General features: G+C 37.7%; 1 protein-coding gene across 1 annotated transcript in view; it reads left to right on the top strand.

The window, feature by feature from the left end:
- The window catches only part of tusc3 (tumor suppressor candidate 3), a 148,946-nt gene that overhangs the window by 108,542 nt on the left and 22,128 nt on the right, over positions 1-18,276 (top strand). The window contains exons 7-8 of the mRNA XM_084711038.1: positions 8,928-8,991; positions 17,683-17,757. Of these exons, the coding sequence (XP_084567164.1) occupies positions 8,928-8,991; positions 17,683-17,757 (139 nt within the window). The remainder of the gene's footprint in view (positions 1-8,927; positions 8,992-17,682; positions 17,758-18,276) is intronic.

Genomic DNA, 18,276 nt, shown 5'->3' with positions numbered 1-18,276 from the left:
TTGATTGATTGATTGATTGATTGATTGATTGCAGAGCTGTTGTATCTGAGTGCATTGGATGTAGTTTGATGTAGTTTAAACTGGTAACTCAGTGAAATGATAGCCTTAGATATGGGTGGGAAAGTTTTTTTGCTTTTACATTGTTCAACAGACAAGGCAATTGTCATGCACAACCTCACTTCATTGTATGTAGTCCCATAATGCTTCATAATAATGCTAGTTAATTCTGTGTAAAGGCAATGTACAATTTTTGTTCAAAACAGTTTATACATGTTAGAAAATACTTGCTGAAAACATGTTAAACTAAAAGACTGTGAAAGGACTATGCTGAACTCTGGAGTTAGACCATTAAACTGTGAATTCCTTTTGGGTGGACCTGAGTTATGCCTTGGTCAAACAACCGAGCCAAAGTTGCCTAACGCTGTACAGTGTAAGCCCCTGTGAACTGACTTATGAACAACACCAAACTGTCAGCCATCAACATACACACTGGGAAAAAAAACATCCTGTTGCAGGCTGAGAGGAACAAGTTGATTCTCGCATGAGTTGACAGGTCACTGTCCTCTGTCTCTGGTGGCCCAAACATGTCCATACAAGTCCAATGAAGCTGCCAACCGGAGCGTGCATATGTTTCAGGTTGTTTTCCGATCATAGTGGTATTTGATACCTGAGACAGTTGGAGTGGACAGCGTTTCAGAGCAGAGAAAACTACTCAATTATTCATGATTTTGAGGCTTAATTTTATAGACTTTGCAGTTTTTTTAATCATTCAAATTTGGGTTGTTAATAACACGTTTCTGTGGTGTGACAAACTCAGGACACACATTTATTGCCACTTTACAAAGACTTTAAAAATGTTGTGTTTAGAGCTGCAACAATTAATCGAGTAATCAATTATTAAATATAATAAAAAATATTATTTTGATCATCACTTAATTGGTTTGAGTGATTTTTTTGCTATTGCTAGCTTCTTAAAGGTAATTATTTTCTATTTTTTGTACTCCTTTATGACCGTAAACTGAATATCTTTGGGTTGTGGACAAAACAAGACATTTGAAGACATCATCTTGGGCTTTGGGAAACACTGGCTGACATTTTTCACAATTCTTTGACATTTTTTCTGTATTTTATATAGTGAGAAAATAATCGACAGATTAATCAGTAAAATAGAATATGTTTCTTGGCTTATGTGTTTCTGTTTTTTCAAATTAATGTACTGTTATTGGTGCACCAGCAAGTGTCCTCAGCCTTGCACCTGTGGCTTCCATCTTTAACTAATCTGGATTTTAATTAATTAAATTAATTAACATAATATAACAGAAGTTGCACCTGCAGTTTCTCATGTAGTGATTAGGAATGCAGAATCTCTCACTAACTTGCAAATAAAACTTTTGTCTCAGTGTGAATAATCAGCTAATGCAGAGCAACAGGTTTGCATTGAAGACAAAAGGATCTGTTTCAGCCTTGAGCCTTTGTTGTCTTAATGTCTGCTTTCAAGTGCAAAAATTCTTAATTTCTCTCCACTGAAGCAAGAAGAAGCTGTCCACCCTTTACTCCTCCTCCTTTGTCATCCTCTATTCATCTTTCCATCCTTATTCCTGACTGATAGGGAAAGAAATGAACACCGGGGCAGTCAAGTGGAAAAACAGACCCTCGATGTGCCGTAAACCTAGACACTAATAATCTGCGGGGGATTCAACAATGAGAAACACACTGAAACACTTCCTTCCTCCCGCTCTCCTTCTATTTGTCTCGTTTCCACGAGACTTCCACTTTGTCTTCCTTTGTCTCTGTCTCCCATCACACGCAGACAGATGCCAGTCGAATTAGGCCTCCTGCATCTTATCAGAGAAGCTTGCCTGGGCAGAGTTTGCATTTAAACATTGTGTTGTGTGGGAGACTTTCTTCAGTGGTTGAGACAATGGGTATGAACTGTATCAGACAGCAATCTACGCAGAGAAAAGTGACACACTGAAGTGATGTGTCAAACTGTTTTGCTAGTTAGAACACATTTACAGACAAATACATTGTTAGTCACGTATCACTCGTGGGTGCACAGACTTTGCAAAGGCTTAATTAATGTCCCTATCCATAACCAAATACTGCTTCTAAGCCAGTGATTCCCAAACCACCCAACAATTATTATCAATCAATAACTATAATTTGGGAAGCAGCTAATAAAACAGGATTCAATAGTTACATTTTAATGAAATAAAGGTCAGCATGATAGCATCAGCAAACATAACTCATATTAATTCAACTTTGTTTCACTCTTTATTTCTCCTCTGGTCATCTGTGAAACTATATGTAGAAACTGAGCAAAATGACCTCACTTTGCAAGATAGTGCTTGACACAAGCACACATCTAAAGAACCAACACGACGCAGAGTTCAAGAAGTTTAATGATGCTTACCCTCTTTTTTTGGTCGCACCATCATTATTGGTGAGAGACTCTTTGTTCTCAACATCATCCACTAATGACCACAGTGACTTTGGAAACTGTTGGTAAAATTCCATGCAAGTCCCTTTAAAACTGAAACAACCTCAGAGTTCACCTGTAGACCGCAGCCAGCCACTGTCCAACAAGTCCTGTTGGGCATAAACCAGTTGAATGCCTTGACTAATTAATCCGAAGACGAGGAAAAAACGCTGATGCCACTAGTCTGTAACTGTCTTTTCTTGGTAATAAGCTTCTACAACTTCTCTTTGTAAACTCTTCTTTACTCTCCTGTTATTCTTCACCAAAAAAGCCTGACAGCAGAGTACACCAAACCTCCCTCTTTGGGGTTCACAGCAGGGTCAACAAAAGTGTTGCACACGTGGCACCACACTCATTCCTGTCCCCCCTAAACAATGACAGGTAGGAACTAATTAGCTCTTAGACAAGAGAGACATGAAGAAGAAACTTAAATGCTATACATGTGTGATGAAAATACTAGTTTAAGTACTGTAAATGATCACTAAATAATTTGAATATATAAATAATTATTATACTGAAATATATCACGTACACAGTAAACTGCACAGTTTAGTAAGGAACACAAAATTAGTAAAGGAACATACTACAAATAATCTAAAAATGTAATGTGCACAGTAACTATGGTTACACTAGCAGCAGGAAACAGCAACATTTAGAAAGTGAGGAACATCTGATTAAATTAAACATGTTTATAAAATTATTGTAAGAACTGTAATGGCATTATTAAGTATTTATGTAAGTAATTGTATTTGTACTCGGTCTGGAAAAAAGTGATATTGGTGCATCCCTACACCTAATGCCTTGATTCTGCTGAACACATTGTGTCTGTGTCATGGTTTTAATCTGTCCTACACATGACTTAATGCCTCACCTGGGGTATTTCAGAAGTGGAGCGTTTTACCTGCCCGATTTTGTTGACTTGCTCAGATTTAGTTGATTTGGTTATTTTTCCTTGATTTTTGTGCTTCCACTATGGTTAAAAGGTTACAAGAGATAAAACAGTATAAAACTTTCATATAATATAGTGACCAAAATTATCACGGATATCGTTATTATCACATTTGTTAAAGTGAGCTAAAACTTTTCTATTAAAAACCTTCCAACAATTTGAAATAGCATTGTGTCATTTGCGATGTAAACAAACCCATTCTTCATGCTGTGTGTCTAGAGGACTGTTGCTAACTTTGGTTGATCGTGGACAGTATTTACCATGAGTTTTTCAAAGCAGGGTAATCAAACATGGTTATCACGAAATTTGAAATAGTAATACGAATTGTTGGGAATTTTACAGCAGTTTATCATGAAACTGATTATCATTTCTTCCTTAACGGTTACGTAGCTAAATGGTTTCTTTTTCATCTGTTTTCATGATTGATAGTCTGTACCGGGCATTTTATTTTGAAAACTGGCTGGATTTTTTATGCCATTCCTGTGTCTGCTTTCCTGTCCACTTGATCTGCTCTATGCAGCTTCACGTGGCATCTGTCGAAAATAGACTTTGCGTGTATTCTCCACGGAGCAGAGCAGAGAGCTTCCTCTGGGAGGCACTGCAACCCTTCTGGTAGAACAACAAGCGTCGTCTAGAAACACCACGATCAGCTCCAGCAGCGCAGCCAGAATACGACACAGCCATACCCTGTGGAATCAAGCAGTAATGGCTTCTTCACGCTACAGAAATGTACCTATTTGTTACTTGCTGAACTGTTGTGGCTTGCATGTCTGTGGTGTCCACACAGGCAGTGTTTCTGTTGCGGTGCGACTGCTGAAAGCCCTGTCTGTCTACACTGAGCTTGCAGGAGGTTTTGAAGAGAAGAAAAGAGCCGCAAACATGAGGCAATCAGTGATTTTGCCTGTCATTCAGAGAGAGAAGGAGGAAGGGAGAAAGAGGCAAAGAAAAAAAAAGTGCACTTCCCTTCACCCAATTTTTTAAAATGATTTTCTTTGACATATTCTACAGATACAGACAATGAAACTTCTGTGAAAGGTGCGTGTTGCTGATAATATGCCAGTCAATAGATCGTTCTCACTGTGTATTTTTGCAGAGAACCGTGTTCGTCACGCAGAAAAATGAGCAGTGCTGCTCAACTTGGTTAGGTGCCAACGGTAACACCACACACACACACACTGTTCAAGCCTACAGTGCAAGACCCTCGCTTATTGAAGTTAATACTTAGACTTTCATCAGGTGGTGCACAAAATTACAACAGTGAGTTTAAATGTTGGCATTGAAAATAAAAAATTGGCTTTGAAAAAAAAAAAAAAAACCTGAACTGAAAAATTAAACACTGGCATTGAAACATGTTTATTGGAAAAAGTTCCACTAAAAAAGTTTGATACATAAATGCAACTGTGAGACTAAAAACGACATTTCACCACTACAAGGCCATCATCACGGGTGTAAAAATTACTTTGACAAAGACAACCTCATTAAACCTTTTTTTAAGGCCAGCATCAGCATCTAGCACTGATATACTTGCATCAGGGTTGCTAACATCAAATATATCTTCTTGCCATCAGTCCCTGCAAAGAAAAAAGAGAAAAACATTAGCCTGTTTAATGTGTAAAGGTCAGTGTATCAAGGGATCTATTAATTACATGTCAGTGATTCAGGTCATATTTTTTTTCTTATTTTACTGTCACAGCACAGATAGTACTGGTGAAATTATTTGTTTTAGCCTTGGGGAGGGGTTTTGATTTATATGAGAGGCAAAGGGTATGTGACAGTCACAGATAGAGAGAATGTTATAACCTTTAGTAGGTGATGTTATACTGTTGTGTAGTAATTTCATTATCTTTTTTTTTTTTTTGCCTCTGTGGCGAAAGGCAGAGTATCTGTGCGTGACTTATATGACAGGTCTGGGCCACTTATGAATTCATTCATACCTAAGAGAAAATACATTCTCTTAAATCACTCGTACGAGCCACTTAAGAACATAATCATCACGGCCTTATCAAAAAGTGTTGGCACTCAGCAGTGCGCCGTCCTCCTCTCCTCCTCCTCCTCTTCCTCCTCCTCCTCTTCCACTCTAGCTTCTCTCCCATCACACTGACTCACATTACGCACTTTTCAGAATTGTCAACCAGTCAGAAATGACAGATGACAACCTGTGACTATGGCATTGCTCATTCCATTTTAATGAATGGAAATCCGATTTTGAGATCGTTGTTCAAGCAACTTGAAGGTTGAACAGTATGGGAAAGCTTAACAGCGGGAGCCTCCATTTAAAGGCTTGAGAGTGAATGTTAGTGAACACACTTGTGTGTCTGAATGTGTGAGTGTTCCTGTAGGGTTACATTGACCTCCCTGCCCACTCAGTAAAAAGGTCAAAAGGCCTCTGTACACCAACGCACCACATGAGAGAAATCTTTATGACTCACAATTCAAGAGTGCACACACACACACACACACACACACACACACACACAACATACTCCAACATTGTTTGACGCTGCCTTCCTGCGTACAAGACAAAGTGCAGGTCATTCTGCTCTAGATCTCGTGTCCATTATGATAAACCAAAAAATGAGATTAAGCCTGGGTGCCACTTTGGCTATAGCCAAGTCCCAGTTTGCTTATTTTGGGGACAGTTATTGTACTCAAAAGATAAAGAATATAGGTTCATAAGCCATTAGAAGTTTCTCTCTTAGGATGGTACAATATGTGCACTCTTTAAAGCACAGTGGACACATATTCACAAAAGGTTATGACCTAATCCCTGTGTTCTGTTTCCAACTTTTCTGTTAGATATTGCCCACTATCCTGGGCCTATACTCAGTTTTGGCTGTTCAGTATGACAATTTGTTTGTTTTTTCAAATAGACTATTGCCAGTTTTTTTAAACAGGTTTTGCAGGATGTTCTGGGTGACAGCGACAATTCACTTAATAAAGGAAACAAGCCAAGTAGCTAATGAGCTAATGTAACACTAATGACAGATCAGAAAAGTGCAACAACATTTCTTGCTGACAAGGGATGAAACGGTGATCTGTTTCATGATAAACTAATAAAAATCCTGACAATTAGTATTACAATTTTAAATGTTAATTATCATGTCAGTGTTTAATTATGGTGCTTTGAAAAACTCACAGTAAATACTGTCTGGTATTAACCAAAGTTAACAGACAAAGGTGCAGCCACTGGTTTGCATCAGTGAAAACACTGACATTGCAAAGAACATGATGGCTTTTCAATTTGCTGAGAGGTTTTCAGTATAAAAGTTGGTGAAATGCTTTCAGTGCTTGTATCAGTACTTTTTGAACATTTTCTGCACATTTGAACAAAACTGCAATAATACTGATAACCAACAAGTTTGGTCACTTATAGTGATGTCAAAGTTTCATCCCTTTTCATCTCTATTGCCGACACTAATCATCAAACAAAAGCCAAAGGCTGTATTTAAGCTGCTGCTGGCTGAAAATTAACCACCTCCATCTCAGAACTACCACACATCTCTTTCACTCAGCCTCATCCTGGGACCAGGGGCCTCATTTATAAAATGGACTTAAGACCAGTTTTGATCTTACCCATGACTTATGCAGAAAACCACAGATCAAGTAGTTATTTATAAAACTTAACTTTGATGTGAAAATAATTTGATGTCTAAGCAAAGTCTAGACTTGACTTAAGTGATTTTCCTGCTGTAGGGTATTATATTCGTTTGGGACATGCGTGGATCAACTTTGCATTAGATTCATGAATAATGGCAGGGCTCAACAATAAGGTCTGCTAGCCCAGGATAAGTAAATGTGATGTTGAGCAAGTAAATCCGGAAACTCACTTGTCCAGTGTAACACAAAAAAAGAAAGAAAAGAATTAAAATATTAAACTATTTTGATAAGCAATTAGTCAAAGTGATTTTTCATGCCAAATGGCAGAAAATGCTGTTTTCAGCCTCTCAGTCATAGACATGCCCTGCTTTACTTAATTTAAATTCAAATTTAAATTTGTAAATTTAATTTAAACTTATCGTTGGGTTTTAGACTGACAAAACAAAACATCTAAAGACATCACCTTGAACTTTGAAAACCAGGGAAAGACAATTTTCACTATATTCCAACATTTTTTAGATGTCGCAGCCTTACTTTAACCATGACAATAAACTTCAGTCTTTCTTGATATTTAACTGCTAATAAATCTATTTATATACTGGCAAGTAAAAATTTATTTTGGGCATGTAGATTTCTGACCCACTTTTCTGACAGGCCAAGTGAAAAAAAAAAACATTGAAGTTGATCCCTGATGTGATAGGAATTATGTGTTTGGCTTTGTTTTTCTGCACACCATTTAGTCCACAGAATTGATAATTGATTAATCATTAAAGTAATTTTTCATGTAAAATGGCATTTCCTGCTTTACGTCATTTATTATTATATTAAACTGAATATCTTTGCATTTTAGACTGACAATATGAGACGTTTAAAGACATCACCTTGAACTTTGAAAAAGTGAGATGTACATTTTTCACTATTTTCTGACATTTTATTTGTTGCATTCTTAGATTAATCATGCCGATTGATGTCTGTCTTGTTATTTAATAACTGCCAATAAAAAATATTTCTACATAGGCAAATAAGACTTTACTTTAGGCAAGTAGATTTTGGATCCACTTATCTAACTAGACAAGTGAAAAAACAAAAAAAAATGTTAAAGTTTGGCCTTGTTTGTCAGCCCACCATTTAGTCCACAGAATAATATGTGCTGCCTGATTTCAGTCACCTCTACCTTCGCCATAATCACAAAAAAAAGTTAGCTTTTCTCTTTTGGTCCATGGCTATTCCTGTTTTGACTGAACCCTCATTCATGCTGCATTATATAAGGGGAAACAGCTGATTGCAAGGCAGGTCCTGTCAATTTTAAGTTAATCAGAGATTTATAGGTCACACTTACAAATGGTTTTCTTAGGTTCTCTTAGCTTAAGCAAGGTTCTTTAATGGTCAATATCTTTTATGAGTCAAATGTAAGCACACCGTTGGCAATGATCTTAGGACAGTTCGATAATAAATCTAAGAAGATTTTTATGAATAGGGCCCCAGATCCACAGTACCCATCGCAGACATCTTCAGCAAGTGGACGGGATGACTTGACGTAGTGGAAAGATTTATCCCGGAGAGCACCATGAAAGTGACGAGCACTCACTCTGCAGCTACTTCTGGGGATTAAAATGTCCCCAGACAGACACTGCACACTGACTGACTGCTTGACTTGAAGAATCTCAGTTGGCTGAGGGGTCTTTGACTGATGAGTCGAATCTTCGATTTTCAGGGGGCAGCCTTAGTCTGTTCTCCTGTCCTGTTTTTCACCTTCAAACCTCCATTTTCATTCTGTACTTTTCTTTGTTTCTCCAATTCAGAAATTTCACTGAGGATGTCACCTAGTGTGACCTTCTGTCAATTGAAATGAACAATGTTAAACTAATATATTTGTCTCCTTCTCTTTTCTCTCCTTCACAGAGTTACATCCACGGCAGCAGTCAGGCTCAGTTTGTTGCTGAGTCTCACATCATCCTCCTTCTGAGTATCCTTTCACCACTGTGTTTGTGACCGTGCATTTCATGTGTTGACATAAATAGAAACAAGGCACTGCAAAATGCAAATTATCCAGAGCATTTGAACTGTGATCGAAATGTCCAACAGCTCATCTTGGCAACAAATTCCTTTAATTCTCCATTTGCTTACACAAAAGCCAGCTTTTATACGTCTGAAACAGCATCTAGGAATGCTGTCTGCCGCATTTATTTTCCCAACACGAAAGCTTAGTCATCTGTGTGCATTCTCCATAGGGAGGCTGCCTGCTGGACTGGACAAACAGACAATACAAAGACAAGAGATTGTCCTCTTTTAACTTCACCACCTTGCCTGATTTGTTCCAAATTCAGCCCCTGATGATAGGCTATGTCCGTGCGTCTGTGTGTGTTTACTTGTGTGCTTGTTTGGCAGGATAGATGTTTCTGTTTGTTTGTCTACTTCTTTGTCTGCTCGCACACCCGTGTGTACTTGCACTGGTGCTTTTATTCGCGTGTGGGTAATGATACCGTTCATTCCTCACCGTTGTGTTTGTCCCCATGGGAAATAGCGGGTCCAAGGTCGCACCTGCTGCAGAGCAATATTTGTTTGTCCACACTCACACAGTTTATTTTTTTATTTTCTGCCCATCTGATTACATCTGAATGAAACACACACACACTTTCACACCTGCTGAACCGCGAACACCCCCTACCCTTGTTGTCTGTGCAGGTGGTGCAAACACGTTTTATGACTGTCATAGATGCAGTTTCCCCACGGAGGTAACCTTGTTTAATTTCTCGCACACCCGCACACACACAGCCACCATGTGTAGTTGCATAACCATGCCATTTTAGGATGAAATATAAACACAGATATATGTATCCATTCATTCTGATGTAAAAAACCCCAGCTTCCTCCTGGGTGAAGACACAGGGTGGGAATTCCGACCCTCCTCAGGCACCCTCTAAATCCTACCAGTCAGTTACTACAGAATTTATGTACTGCTGTTATTTAAGTGTGTTTATGATAGTTTAAAGCTGAGGAGTGTAACTACGAAGCAAGATTAATGGGTTGAGTTTAAAGCCAGGGTTGTCGGTGTCATGAAGGTGGCTCTCTTTTAACCTGGCTAGATCACCATGGTAACTTATGCTGAACTCATAACCAGGTTCGGGAGCAGGTCATGTTCAGAGTTTTAGATTAAAAAAAGCACTGTTCTTAAACTAATTATTGTCCTAACGAGATTGTTTCTGAACGATATAGATTATAAACTGGGGGAAGACATTAAAACTGAAAAGCTGGTGAGCTGTACGTTTGTAATATCACTGACTTTGAATTTACAGTGTATCAGCCACACACTAAAGTAACGGTGAAACAACTACATTCCACCTTGAATACTACTACTATTTACTATTTAAGATCATCAGTTCATCCGTCTGTCATTTTATTTTGATTTAGCCAAAAACCTGTTTATTATATCAACTTGATCATTTTGACTGAAGTGGGCGGCTCACGATCACTTCACTTTGTGCGGAAGAAGAGTCAAATGACGCAACAGACGCTCCTTTTTATGTGAGTGTGCACAGAGTCAGAAGAAGAAAGCCTGGGTTAATAAAGCAGGTTGATAACCACCGTTGTGATACCCGTTATCTCTGACCAGAGGTTTAGGTTTTGTCAAGCCAGCTCAAGCAAAGAAAGCCTGACTGTGTTGAGCTTCCTTCATACTACAGCCCTCAGCTGTCTGTACCTTGCAGCACCTTCAAACCCCAACAAAGACAACATTAAATGACATGTTACCGAAGATTAATCTCACTGTCTAAAAGCAGTGAAAATGTCTGACAGACTAGGTAACATTAAAACAAACATATTTGTTGTGAGTGATGAAGTTAGATGGCTTAAGCATTTATTATTTTGGATATTTGGACCCCCATTTGTCACTACCAGGATAGCAGCTACTCTTCCTGGGGTCCACACAAGTAAATATTAGATCATAAAGTAAAGCCAAAAGGAGAGGAAACAACAAAAAGTCTGCAATAACCAATAAACAATGAAATTGACACCAATTAAACTACCAGTGATGACAATAACAACAATAGGATCAAACACATTATATCTAAAAATAGCCAGTAAGGCATTTCATACTGTGCAAAGTAATACTAGTACCACTAAACACAGTGTATACAGTGACTGAGAAAATAAAGTGAGAATAAAATGATACATGACCAAGAAAGTTCCTTGTTAATGATCATTAGACAGATACAAAACATGTCCTGTTTGAAGAGAGGCTGGTGCTCTGTGCCATTAAATTTCTCTTTAAACTCTAAATGTGTCATTTATGATCCATAATATAATTTATCTATACATAATAGTATGCTGCCTTACATTAGTTTTTGAGGCAGGAGGTGAAAAACAGCCTCTTGATGCATGGCTGATACTAAAGCTATGGCCAATTATGTCTATATGAAAATTGATCATACAGGTTATGTGCATTTTGATGATGTCAGCTTTTCTGTTACAGCTCAGAGCGAGTGGTGTGGCTCTATCCTGGACTAACTGTAGTTTTTCCAAGTCTTTGTTTGACATACTTAACCACACTACTGGACAGTAATCCAGATAAGTAAGAACTGTTTTAACAATGTGAGAAATCATTTGTAAAAACAAGCTAGCACATCTCTTAATATCTGCCAGAGTTCTCGACATATTCATATGATATGGCATTCTAACCCCACAAACCTACCCAGTGATTTTTAAATGTCTCGTGTGTAAGATTTATGGGGAATTATTAGCAGAATATGACAGAAATGGAAAATAATATTCATAAATATGCTTTCATTTGTGTAGAATTGCCTGAAAATAAGAATCATTTGTATTCATTACCTTAGAACCTTAGAATGAGCCATTTATATATCTACAGAGTACAGGTCCTTTTCCATGTTGCTCCGCTATGATTCAACAGTAGCCAAGAACAGACAGGTGGACAGGTGTCCAAAAACATGTCCCAGAATGCATCCCTGTTTTGTTATCCACGTACTGAAGGCTTTAAGCCCCTAGATGTCAGTATACGCTAGATCTGTGGAGTTGTAGCGAGCAACGTTAATAGTAGCAAAAATGTCCAAAAAACAACAAAGACAACTTTCCTAGCAAATATATGTTGGTGCTTAATGGAGACAAACCTGTATGACTTCCTTGCCCTATATTTAATATTTGAAATGACTTCTAGTTTTGTGCTTGAATGTCTGCTTGCCGTTATTTTTCAGAGACATTTGCTCTCAGAGCTCAGTTATTACTAAAATCATTACTAATCAAATGCAGAGTCAGTTATGTAATATGATATAATTTTAATAACCAGGCCTTTGGGGCAACCATAAGATTGATGTGACCTGGGATGAAACTGAGTTGGACAACCCTGTCTACAGTTTGGAAGGGGAGGGTGAGACAATCTGCAGGCTCAGTGCTAGATGCTACTAAATTGTCCACACTGATCCTTGAGCACCAGAAAACTGAAAATGTCTCTAACTGATTTACCACAATCCACCATACAGATGCCGCAATAACAATGTAAAAATGGAATGGATTTCAGCTTTAAAGCAGATATCTTACAGTAAACATTTCTTTCAATGCTTAAAAAGTGTCTGGAAATGACTAATGTAAATTAAACCAAGGGCTTAAAGCTGAAATTGTATTTGGTGCCTCTCTACTGTATAATTTTGGTGACAAACTATGTTAATGACTAGCAGTTTCAACAGAGTGCAGTAGAAGCAATTAACTGAAGTTCTGGTGTCAAGGAAAACTAGAATTAGAGCTTTCACCACCCAGATTTTCTGACTTTTTGTTTTGGCAATGAGCACATAAGCCTGTCCTGTTCTAAATCTTATTTATTGTGCTTTGACTTTCATATCAACCACTCAGCAGTAAAAAGATACATTTAAAAGAAAAGATTTTATTCTAATGATATACATTTAGATGTAGTGTGAATATGACTGATGAATGATTGGGGTGCACCATGACAGATAAAATGAATGCAGATGGCAGAATTGGAAATAGAATGGTCAGAGTGGACACATGGCGGCAGTACACATAGTTTATTTAAACAAACATGTTTTACAACTTTCTGATGTTCAGTTGCTGTAGACAGGCAGTGGTATAAGATGCCTGCAGGCTCAGGGAAAAGTCTGTTTTTATAGCTACAGTTCAATTCAGTTGCACCGTTCGCACTGTCTTATTCTTTACACAGATAGGTCTCCATTTGTTATCATGACTTCATTATCACACTGCGGCAAAGCTTCCCACAACCTCCCACCCTCCATGGCTCAGTTCTTTTGCCGTATGTGGAGATATCTCTTGTATTTGTGTCACACCAGCATATCATGTCTGTTACCGTATCATCAAGATGATGCCTCAGTTCCTGCTCCGTATCTCCCCATGTGGCAGCCTTTGTTTGTGCTCCCCGTCAACTTTTCGTCAGTTATGTGGATTTGTATGCAGAACATGCTGAAGAAAAGAATCTGTAATTATAAGCCACCTGAGGCTGTGCTTTGCCACGATTTTAGAACAGCTCAAGCGTTCAGTGGAGCACTGCTTGCTTCTGTAAAATAGAGATGTTCACAATATTGTATGAACTGTTTAGGGAAAAAAAGTTTAATATTTTACTACAACATTTCATAACGGTAAAACTTTATATTAAGGTGCTTGTAATAAGCGTTAACGTAATAAAGTTCTTATAAGGTGCTTATTAACATTAAAGGGCTAGTTCTCCCAAAAATGGAAATTCAGTCATTATCTACTCACCTTCATGCTGATTGAAAGTCAGGTTTAGATTTTTAGTCCATAACACATAACACTGCTGGAGTTTCACAGGGAAACAGCATTGCAGAATGTCCCAATTAATGGAAATGAATAGTGACCAGTTTTCAAGTGTAAAAAAAACAACAGAATAAAAACATAAAATGCCTCCATGCTGCTCATCTGGTGTAATCCAAGTCTCCTAAAGCCCCAACATGCCACTAAAATAATGTTATTTAAACCATGTTTATAGCCTAAATCTTCACTGTAGATCCTTAGCCTGGAGCCACGTTCATGTGCACATGCACATGCACTGTCTGAAATGAGTGTATGTGGTGTGGCAAATGGCATGTTGGGGTTTTAGGAGACTTGGATTATGCTAGATGAGCAGTTTGGAGGCATTTTCTGTTTTGTTTTGTTTTTTCAGTTATTTTTTTATGTTTGAAAACTGGTCACTTCAATTGTTTGGGAGAGTCTGCAGGGCTGTATTCCTGTGAAAGTCCAGCAGTGTTTTATGGACTAAAAAAATAAACCTGACCGTCATTCGACATGAGGGTGAGTAGATTATGACTGAATTTTCATTCATTTCACTTTTGGGTGAACTATCCCTTTGATCTGTGTTAAGATTATAATGACAGCATAATAAACATTAACAGTTAACTTTTTAAAATTCTTAATATTACTAAGTGCACAATAAAGGATTAATTAAGCCTAATTAGCACAGTCCACACTTTAGATCCAGTAACAATGACATATTAGGTAAGTTAATTAAAAATAAATGTGTTTGTAATGCTATTATAAACAATTAAAAGAAACTCGTGAGGCTGTTATGAACATTCGTAAGGAGTTTATAATTGTTAACAAGTGCTTATAAATGTCTGATAATCTCAACTTTATTGTTATGCTATTATTAAAACATACAGTCCTATAAAGACATATTATTGTTAATAAGCATCTTATAAGGCGTTTATTACCTATTAACTAAAGTTATTACAAGCACCTTAATATAAAGTGTTACCCATATAACTGTAAAAAATAGATAAAGTCCGTAATTACCAGTGTAGATCAACCAGCTTGAAAAATGACCAGTTGAGTTTTTCACTCAGGTCACTATTTAAATTGTCTAGTGCTGAAGCCTGAGAACAGAAATTACATAAATGTATACGCTGCACGTATTAAATGAAAATTAGCAGATTGAACAGCTCTCACCTACACGCAGTCATAGAATCTCAGTTGATTGACAATACCTTTTTCATCTTTGCTGCAATTACTTTCTCGTCTCCACATCACCAAGATTCAGATTCAGCCAGGAATCAGCTTTTACCTTTCTTCTGCTGTGCGCTATTGTAATGCATTATAATGTCCTAGTTGAGAGCATACTTTGCTGAGGTAAAGGCCACGACTGTAACATATGTACTCTGTGCGTTTTGTTAGTCTGTTACATTCGAAGAGTTGACTTAAAAAAACAAACAAAAAAAAAAAAACATTGCACTGGGAATCCATTATGATGTTTTTCTTCCAAGGGTAAGGCTGTACCACTGCAGATTTAGTTCAATAGATGAAAAAAAAAGTTATATTTTTGAGTTGCCATGCTTTGCCATGTGATCACTTGCCCTTTCTAGAACATAAATTAACACAAAACTGCTTGTGAATCATTCCACAACCTCTCCTCCTCTTTATAAAACCTAGGAGAGACCTTATTTATGAGTCACTCTCCCTTTTTGTAGTTTAATTTTAATTTTCTGTGCTGTTGTAGTACATGTGACTCATGTTCTTGCTGATCTGATTGAGTGCTGCTTGAGATTGAAGAGTTGACTTGACATACTGTCGTACTGTGTGGGCTTTTAAAAAACCCATTGATTTAAGAATCAATTGTACCAAGGCTGTACCACTGCGCATTTAATTCAGTAGATCAAAAAGAAACATTTGTTAGTTTTGTGTTGCCATGTGTTGCCATGTAATCACATGGTCTCTTTTTAAAAATAAAATAACACAAAACTGCATATGAATTATTCAAGAATATTAAAAAAAAAACTTCTGTCACTCTCCCTTTTTGTGGTTTAATTTTAGTTTTCTGTGCTGCTGTAGTACAACCAATATTCTAAAAAAATTGGAACATTGTATAAAATATAAATAAAAACAGAATGCAATGATATGCAAATCATTTTGAACAACTGAATACTGTACAAAGACAAGATATTTCATGTTCAAACTGATTTATTGTTTTTCATGAAGACTCATTCTGAATTTGGTGCCTGCAGCATGTTCCAAAAAAGTTGGGACAGGGGCAACAAAAGACTGGAAAAGTTGTGGAATAGTCAAAAAACATCCCATTCAAAAGGTAAATAGGTTAATTGGTAACGTGACAGTATCATGACTGAGCATTAAAGGGTCATCCCTGAAAAAGTCAATCGTTCACAAGCATGGATGGAGTGAGGTTCACCACTGTGAAAACTGTGTGAGCAAACAACTCAAAAGTTCAATTAACAGTGTTCTTCAACAAAAAACACACTGCAGGAACTTAGGGATATCACCATCTGCAATTTATAATATTGTTAAAAGATTCCTCCTTTCTGCACATCATGGGCGAGGTCTAAAACAAACATTGAATGCGCAGCACTGCTTTAAAAACTGCATTAAAAACCCACATTATTGTGTAAAGGATACTACATGGGTTCAGGAACACTTTTAAAAAACTGTTGTCAGTAAACACAGTTTGTTGCTACATCTACAAATGCAAGTGAAGACTATATCATGAAAAGTAAAAGCATCAAAAACATCCAAAAAGCTGCAGACTTCTCTTTGGCCTGAGCTCATCTGAGATGGACTGACACAAAGTGGAAAAGTTTGCAGCGATCTGATGAGTCCACATTTCAGATTGTCTTCAGCAATCACGGATGTCATGTCCTCTAGGCTAAAGAGGAAAAAGATCATCCAGATTGCTACCAGCGCTTCAAAAGCCAGCATCTGTGATGGTATGGGGGTGTGTTAGTGCCCATAGCACAATGACTAACTGTCACATTTGTGAAGGCCTCATTAATGCTGAAAGATTTTGGAGCAACATATGCTGCCATCCGGACGACATCTTTTTCAGAAACCTGCTTATTTTAGTAAGACGTGTCACACCAGCACGGCTTCGTAGTAAAGGAGCCCAAGTAGCAAACTGGCCTTTCTGCAGTGTGTGGCATTATGAAGCACAGAATACAACAACAAAGACTCCAGACGGTCTTCAGTTCTCAAACACTAACTGAGTTTTGTTAAAAGAAATGGTGATGTATCACAGTGGTAAACAGGCCCATGTCCTGACTTTTTAACATGTTGCAGGCATCAAATTCAGAATGAGTGTGTATTTACAAAAAACAATAAAATTAATCAGTTTGAATAATAAGTATCTTCCCTTTGTACTGCATTCATTTGAATATAGGTCAAAAAGATCAGCATGAGATTTCAAATCATGCATTATGTTTTTATTCATGTTTTACACATCATCCCAACTTTTTTTGGAATTGGAGTTGTACATTGGACTATTGCTGATCTGCTTGAGTTTGAATAATTGACTCAACATAAGAGTACTATGTGGGCTTTAAAAAGGTTTTACCACTGCAGATCTAATTCAGTAAAAAAAAAAAACCCCACAAAACTGCTTGTGAATCCAAACTTTTTACTCCTTTTCACAATACTCAGGTGAGACTTTGCTCCTGGGTCACTCTGCCTTTTTGTGGTTGATTTGAATTTTCTCTGCTGTTGTAGTGCATGTGACTTATGTCCCTGCTGATCTGCTTGAGTGCTTCCATGCACATATACGTATGTGCATGTATCTGTAAGTGCATATGTGTCCAGCAGTTCTTCCTGGGGCAGTGTGTCCTCCCAGCTTCTCCTTCTCCTGTATGCAAGTGTTGTTGCCTTGACAACCTTGTCCCAGATGCTGCAATCACCATGGGGATGGTGCTGCTAAATGAGGCTGCCACCTCCAAGGGAGACGTTGGCAAGAGGAGAAGTAAGTAGACAAGATTGTTATCTTTTTTTCTTTTTTTTTTTAGTACTTTTTCTTTCCTTTTTCAAGCTTTGGTTCCACAGTTTTGGAGCGTTCTGAATGAAGCAATTGTCAGGAGTGTAAGCGAGGTGTGTGGTTGTGTTTAAGCTGAGTGGTGTGGTTGTTAGTGCCACCTTGGTAGGAGGTTTATTCTTGCAACGCTCAGTGTGTATGCATCAAAATCCAAGAGGTAGCACTGGTGCTGCAGACGTAAAAGGAACAGTTCAGATTATTTAAAGAAGCACTGTATAAGGTATTTTTGATAGTCAGTGTATCACCTATAGTAGATGATGGTACAGTTCTGACATGGGAAGCTTAGCAATGTACTGCTGTGGGCAAGGTGAGCACCCAAAATCAATATCAGTGTAAGTGTACGCTATATTTAGGATATTTTCACAGCTTGACCTCGCCATCAAACAGTCTTTTCTAATGGGAAAGTACCATTATATAAGCCAAATATCAGTCTCCAAACCAACCAACCGC

The sequence above is a fragment of the Lutjanus erythropterus genome, chromosome 3, assembly GCF_056507025.1.
Source record: "Lutjanus erythropterus isolate fLutEry1 chromosome 3, fLutEry1.hap2, whole genome shotgun sequence".
Taxonomy (NCBI): domain Eukaryota; kingdom Metazoa; phylum Chordata; class Actinopteri; order Lutjaniformes; family Lutjanidae; genus Lutjanus; species Lutjanus erythropterus.
The sequence above is the reverse complement of the archived record's forward strand: the minus strand, read 5'-3'. Positions and strand labels throughout refer to the sequence as shown.